General features: G+C 31.6%; 2 protein-coding genes across 2 annotated transcripts; one reads left to right on the top strand and one right to left on the bottom strand.

Moving 5' to 3' along the window:
• Window positions 1-1,577: 1,577 nt before the first annotated feature.
• On the top strand, window positions 1,578-5,238 carry LOC101203848 (triose phosphate/phosphate translocator, non-green plastid, chloroplastic). Its single transcript, XM_004152432.3, has 9 exons — window positions 1,578-2,142; window positions 2,939-3,061; window positions 3,205-3,357; window positions 3,594-3,679; window positions 3,780-3,864; window positions 4,041-4,160; window positions 4,244-4,312; window positions 4,570-4,699; window positions 4,795-5,238. Exons 1-9 carry the CDS (start codon window positions 1,726-1,728, stop codon window positions 4,869-4,871), a joined length of 1,260 nt encoding a protein of 419 aa, XP_004152480.1. The 5' UTR covers window positions 1,578-1,725; the 3' UTR covers window positions 4,872-5,238.
• Window positions 5,239-7,657: 2,419 nt separating this feature from the next.
• On the bottom strand, window positions 7,658-13,564 carry LOC101203606 (boron transporter 1). Its single transcript, XM_004152431.3, has 12 exons — window positions 12,238-13,564; window positions 12,053-12,135; window positions 11,766-11,958; window positions 11,519-11,657; window positions 11,156-11,321; window positions 10,774-10,940; window positions 10,500-10,673; window positions 10,253-10,348; window positions 9,738-9,875; window positions 9,341-9,660; window positions 8,759-9,029; window positions 7,658-8,195 (listed from the first exon to the last, which is right to left on the bottom strand). Exons 1-12 carry the CDS (start codon window positions 12,339-12,341, stop codon window positions 7,893-7,895), a joined length of 2,154 nt encoding a protein of 717 aa, XP_004152479.1. The 5' UTR covers window positions 12,342-13,564; the 3' UTR covers window positions 7,658-7,892.
• Window positions 13,565-18,833: the final 5,269 nt, after the last annotated feature.

Raw genomic sequence — 18,833 nt, 5'->3', positions numbered from 1 at the left:
GTACCAGTCAATATATCAATCAATTTATAATTAATTTTAGGAATGTTTTTTTAACAACAATAATAAACCAATATATATCATTGTATGTTGTCCAATCCATTCTTCATTTCCCCATTATATATATATAAAAAACAACAGACAAAATTGGCATAAAGAAAGATGAGTAAGAGAAGTCATTACCCACAAACATATTGCAACTGATAGCGAGCATTATTTGATGAATAACAATTAAGTATATCACAACATTTAAGAGAAACGAAAAACGTTAAAAATAACAACATTAGATAAACTTTACATATTTTACTATATTTATAATCTTTTTAAATTTGTGTTACATATGTTAATATTTTGAATCTAATTATTTTATTTGCAACTACCCATCTTATTTTTTCATGAAATTATTGGATTTAGTTTAAATACTCTTTAGGTTTTACGAGACTATTTAACAATAATCATTTTTTGTTGTAGTAAATACAATTTTGTAACACGCAATTAGCTATTTCAAAATCTCAATATTATATAGATAAGACTTAAACTCATATCGGAAGGGTCAAACACAATTTTTCACTAAACCACCTATAAATATTAAACATCAATTAGCTTTTCTTATACATATTATATAAAAATGATAAAGTTGAGGAAACTCGTGCGTCTGGACCTATATTAAATCCAACTATAATAACTCACCTCAGACACTTTCTTAAACTTTTCATTTTTTATACTTTTAATTTCGATTAATTTCAATCTAATATTTTTAATTTCAATGCATTTTCCATCTTCAAAATTAAAATCAACTTCCTAAAATGAAATAAAAAAATAATAATAAAGGACTAAGATGGTTATTCAAAACCATGTAACCAAAATAAACAAAAATGGAAACATTACAAAGTGTAGAAAATTAAAACAATATTTTTAAAATATAAGGAACAGAATGAGAAAAATCATTATTAGTTTTATTTTTCCTTTTAATTCTTATTTAAAATAATTAAATTAGAAGTAATTACTCTCACTTTAGGACAATCTTTTGAAAACTAAAAAGTAATTTACATTTTAAAAAATTTCTCCCGCAGCCACCACTGAGGATGAATTTGGACAGATGCATAGCACCGGTACATAAATATATTATTATTATTATTATTTATTTTTCAAATCACTATTTTTGAAATTAAATAATTTCTTTTGCTTATATTATTATTACACCGTAGGTTTTATAAATTTTGTTCTTACAAAAATCAGATGCGTTTTTAATGAATTTGAAAAAAAAAAACTACCAAAAAAATAATTAATTTTCAAAAATAGAAAATAAAACATAATTAGTCCTTCATTTTCAACCTATTAATCACAACTTAGGGATAAAAAATCATATTTTTCCCAAACCATATAAAACTTCAAATCTTTTACTAAATTAAAATTAAAACAAACATAGTTTAGTTAGTGATAAGTAATTTTTGTTTATATTTTGTATTTATTTGAAAATAAAATATATATTAATGAAGAAATAAAAAGCTTTAGAATATCCGTCATTAGGTGTTAAATTTTGACTAGTTAATTCCCCAATTTTAAGCGTCCTTTCTAGTTCTTCATTCTATTTCTTGCAATTTGCATTGCGCCACCAACCACTGCTTCTTCCTTCACCAACCTTTTCTCCTCGGCGGACGCTCCGAGGCCTTTCTCTTTTGCTTCGTTCTCTTCTCCGATCTCAGATCTCGAGCTCAATCCTTCGAAATGCAGAGCTCTGCGTTCACCTTCTCCTCTTCTCTTCCTCTTCTCAAGCCTCGCCGGCCTCATACTTCCTCCTTCACTTCTCCCTCCAACTCAATTCGGTTATCTTCTTCGTCTTCCACAAATTCCAGAGATCTTGGAGACCTTAACAATGTTGGCATCCCTTCCTCTTGGCCCCGCCGATCTTGGACTCTCTCTTCATCTCCTTTTTCGTCATCCAAACTCCGGCCATGGAGTGGTGTACCCTCGCTTGCTTCGGATTCCGATGCGAGTCACTTCAAGGTTCAGGCTACTGCGGTGCCGGATAGCTCAGAAGAGTCTGCGAGTGATGGCGGAAGCTTAATGAAAACGTTGGAGCTCGGGTTGTTGTTTGGCTTATGGTACCTTTTCAACATCTACTTTAACATCTACAATAAGCAGGTTAGGTGTCTTATTCTTCTTCTTCTTTGAAATTTTACGGTGTTTGTGGATTATGTATGGTACGGTTGTTGGAATTTCGTGGTTATTTTGATCGATTTGCATGAAATGCCTGTACAACGAGAAACCGAGCATCGATTATGTTCCGTATGTGGATCTTTTAGCGAAAAAAGAAAGTTATTCTTATGGTTAAATTATCTTCATAATCAATCATATACGCACGAGCATGTTGTTACATGTGTTTCTTTTATTATATTCAGTATTTCTCTAGATGAACATTCTTGTACGAGGATTTATCTAGGAGTTTTTCTTATAAGATATCGACGCCAATTTTTCCCGTTCATTTCCGATAATTTCATACTTCAACGAGGTAGATTAAGAGTTGTTCTCATGAAGATGTAAGATCAAACTGTCTTAGTAGATCCGTATGAATATGATATTTCAAGTGAAGGTCTCTTTTCTTTTCTTTTTTATTATTTTTTTATGAGAGACAAAAAGAGGACGAACGATTAGGTATGATTAAGCTCTTGCTCGTTTGTTGATTCTTGAAAGTCGTATTATAACCTTCACAGCAATTTTCCCGCTGCAAATACTAACAATCAGCAGACTTCAGAATTGATCTTTGGTGTCTGATTCAGTAAATTGCTCCTTCAATATTTCCTGCAACTGTTTTACATACTCTTTTATTTCAACTTCCAACTCTCAACTTGCTATGTATTGATCAACGTGAACTGAAATGGTAGCTTCTTTTGGAGTTGAGAACGCTGATAATGGATGACCTGACTCTACTTGCTCACAGGTTCTCAAAGTGTATCCATTCCCTGTAACTGTCACCGGAGTTCAATTTGCTGTGGGCACTGTACTTGTTCTCCTCATGTGGGGACTTAATCTCTACAAAAAACCAAAGATTAGTGGTGCTCAGGTAATCAGTAATTTTCCCCCCTTTCAGGTTTTAGAAACCTGGTTGACGTGAAACTTGTTTGGACTAATGAAGTTTCATTGAGGTAACTGTTTCGTATTCAATTTTTTTTGTTATAAGGTTTTGATTTCTTTAAACCTGAACAGCTTGCTGCTATTCTGCCGTTGGCAATTGTTCACACATTGGGAAATCTTTTCACAAATATGAGTCTTGGGAAAGTGGCAGTATCGTTCACTCACACAATCAAAGCCATGGAGCCATTTTTTTCAGTTGTCCTGTCAGCAATGTTTCTTGGAGAGGTATTCTTATACGCTGTCACTCCTTGATTAATTATTTATTTTTGTACCACGTGCTTGTATTCTTGGCCAAATTAGAACATTGTTAGCCCTGAATTTCAGTGATTAAATGTTCTAGTGGTTTTTATGCTTGAGCCAAGAATTAACCTGTTAAAATCATGAGAAAAACGCTGGTGTTGTTGCATCCCTTAAGGCTATTGTTGGTAGTGTCTTAACTCTGACATTTGTATTTGTGTCAGACTCCTACTCCATGGGTCATTTTATCCCTTCTGCCAATCGTTGGTGGTGTTGCATTGGCATCTGCCACTGAGGCCTCCTTCAACTGGTAAGATGAGTGTTTTAGCATATCTATAGTCATGTCTACTTTTTAAGTAGATTATTGAAATATGGATTACTTTTCTAATATATCATATTTCTTGTAAAAGGGCCGGATTTTCGAGCGCAATGGCATCTAATGTGACCAATCAATCTCGTAATGTTCTTAGCAAAAAGGTCATGGTGAAAAAAGAGGTAAGCACTACAGATACATCTTTATGTTTATGATTATCTGTGCTTCTGTTAGCTGTTGTATCGATTTGGAACTCCTGTTCTTCTTCAACCAATAGAGGAGAAAATATTGTTCATAGCAAATTTCTGTATTTGCGTTAGGGAATGGTTAAAGTAACAACATTTTGTTCTTGAAACAGGATTCGATGGACAACATCACCCTCTTTTCAATTATAACAGTCATGTCCTTTTTCTTACTAACCCCTGTGGCCATCTTCATGGAAGGTGTCAAGTTCACTCCTGCATACATTCAATCAGCTGTGAGTAATTCAATAAGCAAACTTCAGTCGAGGTTTCCTTTAGTTTTATATCTTGATATTCAATGTAATTTTTGTCATTCCAGGGATTGAACATGAATCAACTATACACTAGGTCTCTTCTAGCTGCCCTTTGTTTCCATGCTTACCAACAGGTAAGATTTCTAATTTCACTAGTGAATTTAGATTGCATTTTGACCTTTTATTTTTTAGTTTTACTATCTGTCTTTTAATATAACTTTGGAAATTTAAGAAAATATCTAATATTTTCATAAAAGGAATATATGTTGTAGTTCTCTGCAATATTTAGACAATTTGGAGCGCGCTGCTGGGAACATTTAGTGTATTCTGGTCTAAAGATGGCATAATGATAAGTTTTCACTGACCGCCATTGGGGGGGTAACTTTTACAGGTTTCTTACATGATATTGCAAAGAGTATCGCCCGTTACCCACTCGGTAGGCAATTGTGTAAAGCGTGTTGTGGTCATCGTGAGCTCCGTTATCTTCTTCCAAACACCTGTTTCTCCAATCAACTCTATTGGTAATATTAATTTCCCTCAATCTTCTCTGTTTATGAATATGTCTGTCAAAATACTCCTTGTTGCCTTACATTACTTGTTCTTGGATTTAATACAGGCACTGGAATAGCTCTTGCTGGGGTTTTCCTCTATTCGAGGGTTAAGCGCATCAAAGCTAAGCCGAAGACAGCTTAAAAAACCCCCCATGAAATTTTGCCTCGGTAAGTTGGTAGTTGCTATCCATGTCGGAAAAAAAAAAAAAATCCATCAAAGATTTGTTTGTAGTTGCAATGCAATCTCCTCTTGTAGAAAACAAACTGTTACGGGTTTTGTTTAATTTCAGTTTTGTACTATTTCTGTGCTTCAGGATGACTTTTTATTCTTTGTGGATAAAGTCATCTTCATTCCTTCTAGACAGTCTTGTGCCCATTTCAATTCACTAGCAATAACCACACGATTCACCTATGCCCTAAATGTTAAGAAAATCTTTAGTACTGTAAGTCTGTAGTGCCTACTACTTCCATTAACATCATTGAATACAGATTCAAAGTAAGTTTGGTAATTTCTAAGAGAAGCCCGTGATGTGGTTTGAAGATTTTTATATTGGACTCGTTTTGGTGGGGTGGGGACTATTTCGGTTTCACTATTGTGCAAGCAAAGGTATTTGGGTTATCTTTTTGCTTCTTCATCATTATTGCGATGGTTCGGAATATTCATCAACTTCTTCTTTTTTCTTTTAGTTAATTAGAAAGATTTATGATTTTCGACCTTTTAAGGGTTCAAATTAAAATGCTTTTTAACTTTAATTTTTTTTAGCATTTTAAAGGTTACTCCAAACCAAGTTTTCAATTTAAAAGCGGTTGTATTACATGGCCTAAAATATTTTTTTAATAGAAAAAACAATTTGTGGGATAAGATAGTCGAACTTTTAGTCCTAAGTTTAATAGTAAAAGCATTATGCTAACTAATATGGTTGTATGTACCTAAATTAATAATGGTAAGGTACCACGCAGTGTGGAATTGACCCGTAAAAGAATTGGACCATTTGTTTTCTTACAACGACAACGGTCTCATAAATCATAACAACACTTAAATATTCTACATGTAAGAATGTATATATATATATATACACACATCCTCACATGTGGTGGTTTTATCTAATTAATTTCTCCAATAACAAAAAGATTAATAAGGTGAATTAATGATTCACAGCTATGATTACAAGTTACTTAATTTGGTTATAATATATGACCTGTATTTGAGGCTATTTAATTTTTAGCCTTTCTTAATCCCCACCTCGTACTTAAAAGACAAACAATAAGAAGGAAATAATTCTTAAACTCATGCAACCTTGAAAATATATGTTCATAGAAAACATAACACATGTAACCTTCTTTTTCTTCCCTTTTCTTTGGGAGATGACACATACCATGTTACTATAGTGAGGGAGTAAAGGGCAATACTTGAGTGTATCTATGATATAGCCATGTTCGTGTCTTTTTTTTTTTTTTTCTCGAATCAAATAAATAATTAAAATATTATATAAAAAACAAAACAAAAAATTATTTGTCTCACGATAAATTTGATTAAATTGAAGGATTACACAAGATAAGTAATGTTCCGAGTTGCTTCTAAGTATTTTTAGTCCACCATTATTGACTATATTTTCTATGAAAATAAAGAAAATAGCATATGTACATCGGTAGATCTATGTAGGGGTTAATGGAGACAAGTGCTTTCATTAAATTATCGATTTTTACATTTTGATATAATATCGACATATAATTTTATAATATATTATAAAATGTGTTCTTTAAATCAAAGTTGTGTAGTAGAGTAGTGGTTGTTTCCGGGAAGGTTTTTGGTTAAAAGATACAGTTGAATGCATTATGTTGAACAAAATGATTGTATGGTTCATGGGTGTGAGGCCATACTTGGAAACATTTCATTAAATAGGTGACTTTCTTTTAGCTTAATTTTCATATCATTGATAAATTGGTAATTTTAACATAATAAAAATTATTAAAAAATTAATTCTAAGGATGGAGGATATACGGAAAAAATCTAAAAATGTAAAATTTTGAAACTTAAAAAGTGAAGGAAAACAAAAGCACTTAGAGGCAAATTGTTTTTACTTTATCACTCAGCTTTGGGCAGCGAACTATGGGATTTAAAGTATAAATAATGAAAGAGTGGAAATTGGAGTGTGAAACCATTTTGGCTTTGGCTTTGGCTTTATATACAACTTGTCCATTCGTATCAAAATGTAATCAAAACCCATTATTCCAAATTTTAAATTCACATAGATTCGATACCACTTTTGTTTTTCATTGTTAATTTCAAGAATCCCATTTTTTAAATTGACATCGATCTTGATGTTTAATTGTAATTATCATGGATGAATGTCTAGTCAATTCATAATACGAAGTAAAAATTCAATTATAATAATGTTTTTTGTGGGGGAGAATTGTGTTTTCTTTCTCCATTTTTATTATTCTTTCTATTAAATTTTAATTCTTTTTCCAGAGCAATCAACTAAAAACGATAATCTTAGAAAACAATCGGCTAGAAATAATGTTGTACACACTCATTTATATTCAAAATATCGACTTGTTGTTTAAACTTTTCGGTTCGTAACTATAATAATATATATTTTAAGCCATTGCTGGACCTAATTTTTGTCGAGAATATTATTTTAAAAACCACTCACTCCACATACATGTTGGCCAAGAAAACAACAAAGATGTTTTCAAGACTGTCATTTCACCTTTTCTTTCATTAATTGTTAATTGTTTGAACGAAGGACGAACTCTTCAAAGTTTCTTTTAGCCATTTCAATAATATTAAAACATACAACGACTTGTAGAGCTATTCGCATAATTTAACCTTTATTATAACATATATCTGCTTTTCTTAAATTGAAGAATGCACAAATCACATGATCAAATGAGGGGAACAAAGCTAATAATAATGGAAGAAAATAACATCATAAGATAAACACCTTTTTTAAACATTCAGATACTTTCTATATAACAAAGCTACATAAACAATATATTTATGTTCTTCCTTAGTTTTATTTAAAAAAAGAAAAAAAAGGGGGGGAGAAAATACCCATAAGAACTGACACTTATCTGCAACAAAGCAACGCTAAAAGGCCTCTCGAACACAATTAACAACAATATGAAAACTAAGAAAAAAAAGTACCACTTACAAATGCTAATTTCTAAAAGAAGGTCCTGGCCCTGGCTCTTCACTAGGACTAGGACTGCCATTTAGCTTGAAATCAAGTCCTTTTCCAGGAGATAAAGAACTTCTCTCCCTTCTCAGCTCATTGATTCTTGGACTATAAAGTTTCTGTGGTATCTGTGGACTATAGATTGATTTGATGCCCTCTAGAGTAGTTGGGGATGAGCTTGTCACTTTTGAACTTGGCGTACGTCGAATCTCGCCACGGCTTCTTGTGATCATCTCGTCAAGTATTTCACCATCATCAATATTGGGAGTTCTTCCCATTCGATCCTGAAAAGTAACAAAGAGGAGAAACATTATATTGAGTTCAGACATCCTTTCATATGATAAAAAATGGAATGGAATGAAGTGATTGTTTTTGCTCCACATACACTACTATTTAACAGGATGATTATGTGCTTCTATGTTAAAACTTCGCAGTGTTATTCAGACTTTTAGATATGAGGACATCTCTGTCAAGGATCTCACATTGAAACAATGGAGCAGCCTCACAAGTTTGATAAGATACTGTTACTCTACTCATCGCCAATTAAGTTTAAGATGACACCTCAAACTGAGTCCATGAAATCCAAATGGGTATTTAATAAAAATAATTTGGGATCCGATCCAAAACTAATGAACCTAAAGAAGCACCATTTTGAAGAACTATAGTATTTCACACTGAAAAGATAAAAGGCCTCACGATCATTGTAAGACACATGAGTTATTACTTCTCTTATTATTAAAGCCTGGTTTTGAGATGAAACCATGTTTATCCAATAATCTTAAGCATTACTTGAAGTAAGATGATCAACAGATTTAACTAGAACAAACAGAGAGTTTTGACTGCTTACTTCGAATGATGGATTAAAAGCGATTGCAGGAGCTTCCTCATATTCAGCAGCATCCAAGTCCTGGAGATGAGCACCTTTGAAGAACTTGGGAAGCAAATACTGCCGCACAGGGACAAGAAGCATGATCAACAATGGAAAAAGAACACCAGCAATTGGAATCCAGGTTAAACCAAAACACATCAGCAAATATACTGTCTGAAACAAGGTGAAAGTGGCAATTGTTTTGAAGGGGACAGTTTCTAGAAAGGTTGCATGATATTCCTCCAGCACCCTGAAAATTAAATAAATTACTGATCAAACTTTTGGTCAACAACAATAGTATGGAAAAAATCAGTGTCCCATTTTCATAGATTATAGCGACAGAATAGATGGAAATGTTTTCCTTTGACATGTCCTGTTTGGTTAATTCTACCTTGGGGTTCATCAATGCATTGTTGTGGTGTTCCATCTGGAGGTTTTTAATTTTGTTTTATTATCTATGTCATGATATTTTCAGGGATAGAGGGTGGGGAGTTCGGGGGTATACTCAAAGTGTTGTGACAACAAGATTAATAAAGTGTGTGCATATGAATGTTGACTAACTTGTATCTTCGGTTCGGAGCAGTGAAAAGCAGTAAAATCCTTTCCCAGAATTGATTTCCAGGCAAGCTCTCAATTGCCATGAAAGCAAAGTAACCCCAAAGAACCGAAGTTGGGATCTTCTTTAAAAGAGGCATAGCAGCAACACAACCACCAACCATTACTGCCTGAAGCAAATTGCTGAGACGTTGTTCTTTAACTTCTACTGGCAGAAGATCATCAATATCTTTGTCCACATCAAAAACGGTTTCATCAACAGGTGCATCAATGTAGCCAGTTCTTGAAGCTAGTTGGATGGTGGAATCCTTCAACTCCTTCAGCCCCTGTTGAAGACAGAACATGTGAGATTAAATAAGAAAGTGAGAACAACACAAAGTGTATTCCAAATGATCATCATTACCGCAACTGGTGGATTTTGATAAATTAAAGGAGTCTGCATCCCGTTGTATGCCTCTTGCATGTTCTGGTAAAACTGACTTAAATTTGAATTTTTACGGAAACTTTGTCGTGCTGCTGCTACCAGCTTGCTTCGCAAGAGCTATTTTAAAAGAAACAAAACATAACCAATTTGTTTAGATTTCACGTTACAAAGAAGTTTATACTCGTGTAATTACATCACATTTTAGAGTGATTACACTCGTAGAAATTGCACAAGTTGATCATGACATTCAGAGGAAAGGAGATGCAGTCAAGATATACGAAAAGAAAGTTGATTGTCAAACATAATCCAACACCCCATGAGCCAGAAAATAGTGAAGCCGAGATCTCAGCAATAAAAGGGATGAATTATGCATACATACATTCAGAAAGAGAGGTTCATAATGACTACTGGATGTAAAGTTCTATACTTCCAAAGTTGAACGAAGAGAAAATGAGTAAATGCATATAAAATCAGATATCTCTTGAAGGTATTACCTGATGTTTGAGGGTAGCTAAGCTTTTCGTGTGCATAGGAGACTGAGGAATTACACCATTGGCAGGTGGTATGCCAATAAGTCCACACAGAATAACCTGAGAAGAGAGAGAGTTTCTATTGAGATGGTTAACTTTTCCCAATACATCAGATAGCAACTATTGGAGCCAAAACCCTCTATGGAGCCATGAAATTTGCAGTAAAAAGGGGAAAGAAGAGGAAATATGATATTTCCTTGAGACAGCTTACAAGGAAACCTAGGAGAAGAAGATCATAATGATAAGAAGCTGGTTTTTTCAAATTAAACTCTTTCTGTTGGGCAAGTTGAGATGCAACACTGTGATCAAAGTAGTAAAGAACTGCTATCATGGTTGCTGGTATGAATGCTCCAACTATATACAATGGAGGCACTCTCAACATTTCCTGGATAGTCAAAAGAGTAATTATCAAGACATGCCACTGGAGATATATAAGTGCATGGCTTTGCTTTCAGAAACTTAGATATGAGCAAAATATGACAAACCTTTATAACTGTCCAATTAGAGTATGCACCCTGAGACCATGGATTGGGACTGAAAAGCCTTCTTGGGATCCCAAGTGGTACATTGTTGACTGGAATGTAAGATAAAGCTGTCCATATGAGCACCATAAGTGGAACTCCATAATCAGCGATAAAGCCACGTAGGCAACCTACATTTTAGATCATATTTCAGAAGAAAAATTCTAAATCAAGTCAATATTTGCATGATGATGGAAAGTAAATAAGAAAAGGCAGGTTCATACCAGAATCATCATAGAAACACAACATACTATCCAAAAGTATCCTCAAATTTTTATGTATATGTAGCATACATTTTCTAAGTTATATATTTTTTACTTCAAAAGAAGAGCCAGTATGGTTGTACCAGTTCCATAGCGCCATGATCTAGCCTTGCGGCTTTTTAGGGCAGTTAGCAGAAGCCCAAAGGACAGCACTAATGCAAACATTCCATTGCCAAAGCGCCAGGGAGCTTGGAGTGACACCTGATTAGGATTTTCCCTTTGGGGTATGCCGAATTCCTCCACTACACCCTATACAAGGAAATAGTACATTGGACTATGGCAGTTGTTCTGAACAGAATGCAAGACAATCGTTATGAAACAAAATTTGGAGCTTCCTCAAGAAGCTGGAATTTCTTATCAAGATCACAAGACACATTCAACTATCAATTTCTTCTAATTAACAATGAGGTTTAGGTATCACAACTAACTGTCACAAAGCTACTCACACGTATCGCCTGCTGCATGAAGAGCATGGCAATTAGCAGACCAAACAATTCTCCAGCAACACGTGTGAACCTATTGATCAGGGAGCATGCACCCAACACCGCTAGCAAAAAAAGCAAAAGGGCTGTCCATACACACACCCTAGTAAAGACAGAAAAGTAAAATACAAGATCAGCTTTTTTGTTGCCACCAGACATGTATCTCTTATATTGCTATTTATACAGCTGGTAAAGTAAATTAAACAGATACCATCCCGTCCAGGCTAAGAATAGTTCCTGCCCCAGTTCCTTTCGGTCCTTTGCAAAGTCGAACATGAACGTATACATCAAAACAGTTGGTTCAGCAACGCCAAGGATGAGCAGAGGTTGTCCTCCAAAGACTGAGTGGATGATGCCACACAGTGCTGTTGATGCTAGAGTTTGTACAGCAGTTAGAGTCCCATCTATGACATACATGAAAGAGAAACATATCTGAGCAGACTATGACAAGTTTGAAAATCATAAAAATCATATCAGCAACCCAAAAAGTATCCATACACGTGTTCCTTTCTAGCTGCTCCCCAAACGATATAACCGGAATTGCTGAAGCAAAGAATATGTACGTTGTTGGGGCCAAGATCCTAACAAACACAAACCTCACGCATAAACATATAGTTCTAACTTGCTGAGGCAATAAAATGGAGGTTTATGCAGAGATCATCTTTTGTCATAAGGAAATAAACCTGATACCGGTGCGAAAGCCACCAGTCCAATCCTGTCTGTAGCACAGAAGTCTTCCTCTTATATCATTCTTAATCCCACGAAATGGAAAAAATGTTTCCTCCATTTTGAGTGGAATGTTTTGTGAACAAGAAGGTTTGTGAGCGGATTTTCCCCCTTTTCTTTTCAGATATTAAGAGTATGAGAGTGGAAGTAACATTGAAGAGACAAATCAAAGTGGTAACATGTAAGCTAAACCACGATCAAGTTAACAGGACTCGAGAGGCCAACATGATGGTTAAAATTTCATAATTAATAGTTCGAGATGTCCTATGGACAGAGATTCAAAGGACTCTGGATTCTCGTAGATATTGAACAAGAGGTTGGAAAATTGAATGTAATACATATAGTTACCTTAAAGAACGCTACAAAGTTGAATGAAGTTAACAGAACTTTACATCTTTAAGAGTGTTCGTAAAGAATGGTGGGTATATCAATGCCCGCAACAAATGAACAAATCAAAAAATGAATTAGTAAGGAGTGAGCCTCGTAGCTCTTGACTCCACATCAATTACAAAAACAAGGGTGGAATGTTTCATTGCAATTAAGCTAATCTACGCTAACGATCTCTCATCATTTCAGATCAAAACGAACTAATTGAAATCACTGTATTTTTAATCTACTGAGTATCAGTCAACTAATTCCACCCAAGAGAGTATGAACGAGAACTAACGAACTAAGAAGATCTTGGTAATGTGGGAGGGATTTACATCCTAAAGATAACTAAACTGGATACAAAGATCAAAAGAGCATTAACAGCTTTTAAAAGTAAGACTTCAATAATTAACGACAACCCATTTTCCCAAACTGCATTCTAAGCGTTTTAGACCAACCAAAAGCAAATGGGCATTGACAAAACAGTCCCACCGACTAGAAACAGCAAGATTAGCGAGAACCCATAATTGAAAACACAAACATATGGCTTCAGAACAGAAGTTTCAATGAAATGAACATCAACCAAACAGATAAAGATTAAAGCAAGAAGGCTTAAATCCCCATATTACATTATTCAGAAGAACAAAAAGGACACACAAAGTGGGAAAAAGGCAGAGAGAAAAGGAAAATGATGAAAATGGTTCAAAGTTACATGAACTGAAACACAAGAAACACAAAGGATAGAACAACGATCAAAGCAAGTAAGAAGAAAATTTGAGACTAAATTGAGCAATGGGGAATTGGGTATTGATTATCTTTTCGCGTGAATGAGGTTAGTGTGCGGTGACAGCCAAAGCACATAAATAACTCTACGCTACTCAGTGATGAGTGATGACACGGCCCACATTTCCCTCTCTCGCTTTCTCTTTTGGAGAAGAGAAAGACAGATTAAGCGATTAAAAGTAGAATTAAAAATTCAGATTTGACTCGCAAGCTATATAATTCTTGTAATTAGTTCAATAGTTAAATTATAATTTAATTTCTTTTTGTTCATTCTAATCTTCTTCATCCTTTTTCATGTCCATCCTTTTTGTTTGAACGTGGCATGCTTGCGCACTTGTAAAAGAGCAATCTTTTCTTTCCATCTATATCAAACTAAGTTCCCAAAACGTATACAATCATTATTCACAATTAATATACGTATTATTAGGTTTAATACATCCCAAACTCTTCTAAATCCAACGTAATCCAAAATAATGTATAATAACATAAACAAAACTTATAACTAAAAGATTAGTTTTTATAAAATAAAATGGTTATCAAGAAAAAAAAATACTAGATTATTATGATTAGTATATAAATTATAATATAGTATTTAAAGATGTTAAGACATTTGAGGGGGATGGATGAAATAATTGTATAAGATAATATTGTTTTCTTTTGTTGGTTTTTCTCTTTAAACGTTGTTTGTTTTATTATAGAAAGAAAGAAAAATAGGCATGAAGTTGCAAAAAAGAAAGAGTTTAGGTAGTGAAAAAGAAATGTATAAATTAAGAGAGAAATACAAGAATAGTGAATAATAAGAATAAGATAGTTTTAATTTCTTTAGAAAAAGACGAAGACATAGAAAGAACCATTCAACGGAAAGATTTCTGGTGCCTACCGGTTGTTGTAAAGTAAGATTGATAAAAAGCCATTCAAAACCATAAAGCCACATTTTCTCACTACTTTTTCTTATGCACATTTTTTTAAATGGAAAACATTTCAAGTATTTATAAAATATATCAAAAATATATATTTCTTATTTACTTACCACAAAACAAATAACAAAAAGAAAAATCATAGTAATAAAGTCTATATCACTATATAAAATTTTAAAAATGAATAGTAGTCTTTTCATCTAATTTAAGTTCTTTTTAAAATAGTTTCATTTTTTAAAAATTTCTAGTCCACTCGAGAATCTCTTTAATTATTACTATACTACTTATTTTTATTTTTTATTTTTTTAAAAAAATTACTAAGATTTTGTTTTTATTTTTTAATTTCCAAGGTATTGCAATGCAATAACTAGACGTTGAGGGGTTCATAAGAAAATGATCAAATTGAACTAAATGTAAAAATCAAATCCAAGATTTGACTTTTATTTACTACGTTTCAAGTTATAAGATTTGGTTTAAGATTTATAGAGTGAACTCAATCGTGCTGTGTGTATATGAAATAATCAAATTGAACGTTTGTATTTGGTTAGATTATGTTTGGAGAAAAACAAATGATTATGTTAATAATTATAAAACTAACGATTTTTGCATATAATAAATCTACATTTTTTTTTAATATCAAACATCTCAACCTTGAAGAAAAAGTAAATAAATAAAGTTTAATTACGAGTTTAAATGTATTATCATTTAACTAAACAATAACCACATATAGTAAAAAAAAAAAAACTCACCTTTTTTTTTATTTTCTAATGATGCATAGACAGATGAATAATACGTACTAGTTTGAATAAAGTGTATACTTGCGTAGTGCAAACATTCTTTTATGCTTGAATCAATTTCATTTCAATATAGAAAGTTGAAAGAGTATAATTTAAACTTTTTTGCTTTACTCCTATATATATATCAATATGAAAGGTGAGAATGAATTCATAGTTTTATCCCGTTTAATTAATAAGATAACACAACTTGCACTTCTAGTTCTCAATATAATTAATTTTCATATAGTTTCAATGTATCACACAAATCACACTCACGTTTAATACTGAATTGTCACTATCATTAAACACGTGATAGAATACTTGTGAAATAATTTCAACCCGTTATTAAGGTTAACTTTTATAGGTTGATTATCATAGAAAAATTAGGAAAGAAATAATTTAATTAATGTGATTTTCTCAATTGATGATGCAATTATAAGTAGACTCTATGAACTACTTTGTTAAATAATAAGCCTATGTTGTTTATTTATTATATTTTGAGAAAATTATAACAACCCTATGTTACTATCTTATATTATTTTTGTCCACTTGGTAACAAGTCACATGTAACATAAAAACTTATGTCATTTAATTTTAATTAAGTTTCTAACTGTCAAAGATAAGGTTTCGATTGGATTTGGACAGACCCATTAATTATTATTATTTTGGAGGTTTGTGTTCTGAAATTTAATTTCAATAAGATTGTGAATTCATTAGAGTATACTATATAGTTAATTAATATAGTAAAAGTATGGTTAAAGTATTAATAATATTAAGATTAGAAATTTTCGACCTAACCTAATCCAAAATTAATTAAATCTAATCAAAGCTAACTTTTACAATTTGAGTTGGATAGTCTGATTGTTTAGGTTGTTGGATTATTTGCAGAGAAATTGTAAATTGAGACAACAATTTTCAGAAGAGAAAAAACAGCTCACAACATATGACAAATAATTAATGATATCATGCGATTATCAGACGACAATCATCATAAAGTTATCGGTTTTTACATTTTCTATTTTTATAATTTAGAAAATATAGTGATATAAACTCTACCAACACCGTACCAATGTTATTCTGAACATATTAATTTCAATTTTCTAAAAAAAGGTTTACTCAAAAATGGAAAAAGAGAAAGAAGAAAAAAATGAAAATGAAAAAGGAACTTTATTAGAATGTAACAACAACAAAACTTTATAATACCATACCTAATCTTGTGGGTGGAAAACCCTTTTGGCTTTTCATCGAAGAAGGCATTGGCCCCTCCCTTTGCACTCCTCATCTGACCCTTCGTTTTTTTTTTGTTTGTTCTCTTTTTCTTTTTCTCTTTTCCATTTTTAGTTATTTAACTCGTGATTTTATGTTTCTATTTTTCGGTTTTTTTATCTAATGGTTGCAAATATAATAATCATGGTTATTCTCTGATCGATCGAGTCAGTTTTCTTATCAAATCGTCACTCAATTGACTATGATCGATTTAATAGATGTTTAAAATGATCTCGTCCATCAAAAACTAAAATTCAACCGACGTATGAAATTTTTATTTAAAGAACAAAAGAAAATTTATTAAAAAATAGTACCCAACTTTTAGTTATAAAATCCGATTATACTCGTCAAACTTTTAATTAAAAAATTAATATTAAAACTAAACCCTAATATTAAGAAATAATGACCATAATTGTGGTAGAATTTGTCCATTCAATTTTTATCATTTAGAAATCTAATCCCAAAAACTTGTATAGGAATTTAACTCCTAAAGCTTTTGTAAGTTTAAGAGTTCTACTAGTAACATTTATATGAAATCTAGAATCAATTTTGCAAATTACCCAATACATGATGTAAAAGTCATAACCTGTTCACGAAATTTTTTACTATTGTTAAAATTAAATTTTAATTATTTTAGGGCTAAAACAACTTTACTTTAAAATGGTAATTAACACTACACGTTCCATTCTTCATCCATTATTTAATAATTTTTAGACACGAGAGTTTTTATTTGGGATTATATAAATGTTATATATTGTAGATTATTTAGTTGGGGAGATCATATATCATATGTATAGAAGGGGTAAATATACATGCTATTTCTGTTTTTGCTAAATTCATGCAAATCGATTACATTAGTGAACTTATTCAGTAAGATTATATAGTTCGAGAAATTTTTTTACTTTTGAATAATATGAAACAAAAGCATTTCAAATTTATATCCAATAATTATAAAAAGTACATAATATTTTTAAATTCATCCTGTCTAGCGATTATTAGGAAGCAGTCACAATGTACAATGTGATGATGTTATTAAATAAAATTATTTTTAAAAATGATGATTTAAATTAACACGTTTCCTTTTGCATTTATATTTAAAATTTAAAGATAATTTATTTTATATATATGGACACTAATATATATTCATGCATCATTCATTCATTATTATTGATTAATATCTCATTCCTAACAACAAGTGGCCAAATTTTCTTTTTCTTTGACAACTATTGGCTATTGCTAGGTACCCTTTTGATTTCTAGGTCACATTTTAATTCCTAAAACATGTTGTTTGACTCAAAGCATATCAACTATAGGACCTATGGTCTTTTAAACTCAAAAGGAAAAAAATAATTAACCTAATAATATATACATACATATTTTCTAGTCTTAATCTTAATTATCTTTTGAATAACTTTTGGAAAAGAAGTCAAAACAATAATTTATTATTGTTATTCTTTTTTTTTGGTGCACCACTTTCTTCAAAAGTTTAGATGCATATTTAAAAACTAACACGATAACTTCACATATCATAATTAAAGTTTAATACGTTGATACGGAGGAAAATATGTGTGTGAATGTAGGATATGATCAAATGACTTATAGAAAAGAGAAACTTTGATAGGTTAAGCTTAAGTATGTTTAGAAACAAAAAATTAAATACCTAAATTATTAGCAAAAGGGCATAATTTTAGTATTAAAAAGTTTCAAGTTTGATATATAAATAAAATAATTATTATATGCATATGTAGGTGCTTGCCAACCATGCCCATATTCCTAATTTCCTAATTTTATAATTCATATACCCAATTATGATGAATGCACTAATAACCTAATCTTATTATATAAATATATGAATATAATATATATGTTGTGAAGTATCTTTTAAAGGAATTAAAATTAAAACCTAAATTTGCTTGTAGTGGAAACAATAAAGTTTTGATTGAACTTATTGGGATAAGAAGATATAGAGGGCTATATATATATATATATGAGTATGCTTTTTGTTAATTATTATTATTATTGGTTGCTTAGGTTTGTGTATTAATTATGTGTGTTAATGTAATAAAAGTCAAAAAATTGTACCTAATGGGAAGATAATATATTATTATTTTCTATAAACGTATTACATAAATCATTGATTTACTTGTGACAGATTTTAATAAATAATTGACTTATTATGTTCTTAAGAAAAAGGGGGAAAAAGGTGACAAACTAATTTACAATTATTTGATTGTTTGTTTTTATGTTAATTATTTGACTTTGAAGTATATAATAAATTGAAGTTTGAGTTTAAGTGTTTTATGGAATTTAAAATAAACATTTTTCTAATTTTTATTTATGGTTGAACAATAGTTTTAATAGTCTCTTAAATTTATTTTGATAGTTGGTTGACTAACAAAAAATAATATCATGAAAACTGCGTTTTTAGAAAGGTAAATAATT

This window comes from Cucumis sativus, chromosome 1 (assembly GCF_000004075.3).
Source record: "Cucumis sativus cultivar 9930 chromosome 1, Cucumber_9930_V3, whole genome shotgun sequence".
Classification (NCBI taxonomy): domain Eukaryota; kingdom Viridiplantae; phylum Streptophyta; class Magnoliopsida; order Cucurbitales; family Cucurbitaceae; genus Cucumis; species Cucumis sativus.
Note: the sequence above shows the minus strand (reverse complement) of the source record. Positions and strands in the feature narration are given on the sequence as shown.

Excerpts from the sequence above, each read along its gene's own strand:
- LOC101203606 (XM_004152431.3), bottom strand. The coding sequence starts at position 12,341 with ATGGAGGAAACATTTTTTCCATTTCGTGGGATTAAGAATGATATAAGA. Across the intron at positions 12,136-12,237 it reads GGCTTTCGCACCGGTATCAG|GATCTTGGCCCCAACAACGT; the intron begins GTTTATTTCCTT and ends TGTGTTTGTTAG. Across the intron at positions 11,959-12,052 it reads GCAGCTAGAAAGGAACACGT|ATGGGACTCTAACTGCTGTA; the intron begins GTATGGATACTT and ends TGTATGTCATAG.
- LOC101203848 (XM_004152432.3), top strand. The coding sequence starts at position 1,726 with ATGCAGAGCTCTGCGTTCACCTTCTCCTCTTCTCTTCCTCTTCTCAAG. Across the intron at positions 3,680-3,779 it reads ACTGAGGCCTCCTTCAACTG|GGCCGGATTTTCGAGCGCAA; the intron begins GTAAGATGAGTG and ends TTCTTGTAAAAG. Across the intron at positions 4,700-4,794 it reads TTCTCCAATCAACTCTATTG|GCACTGGAATAGCTCTTGCT; the intron begins GTAATATTAATT and ends GATTTAATACAG.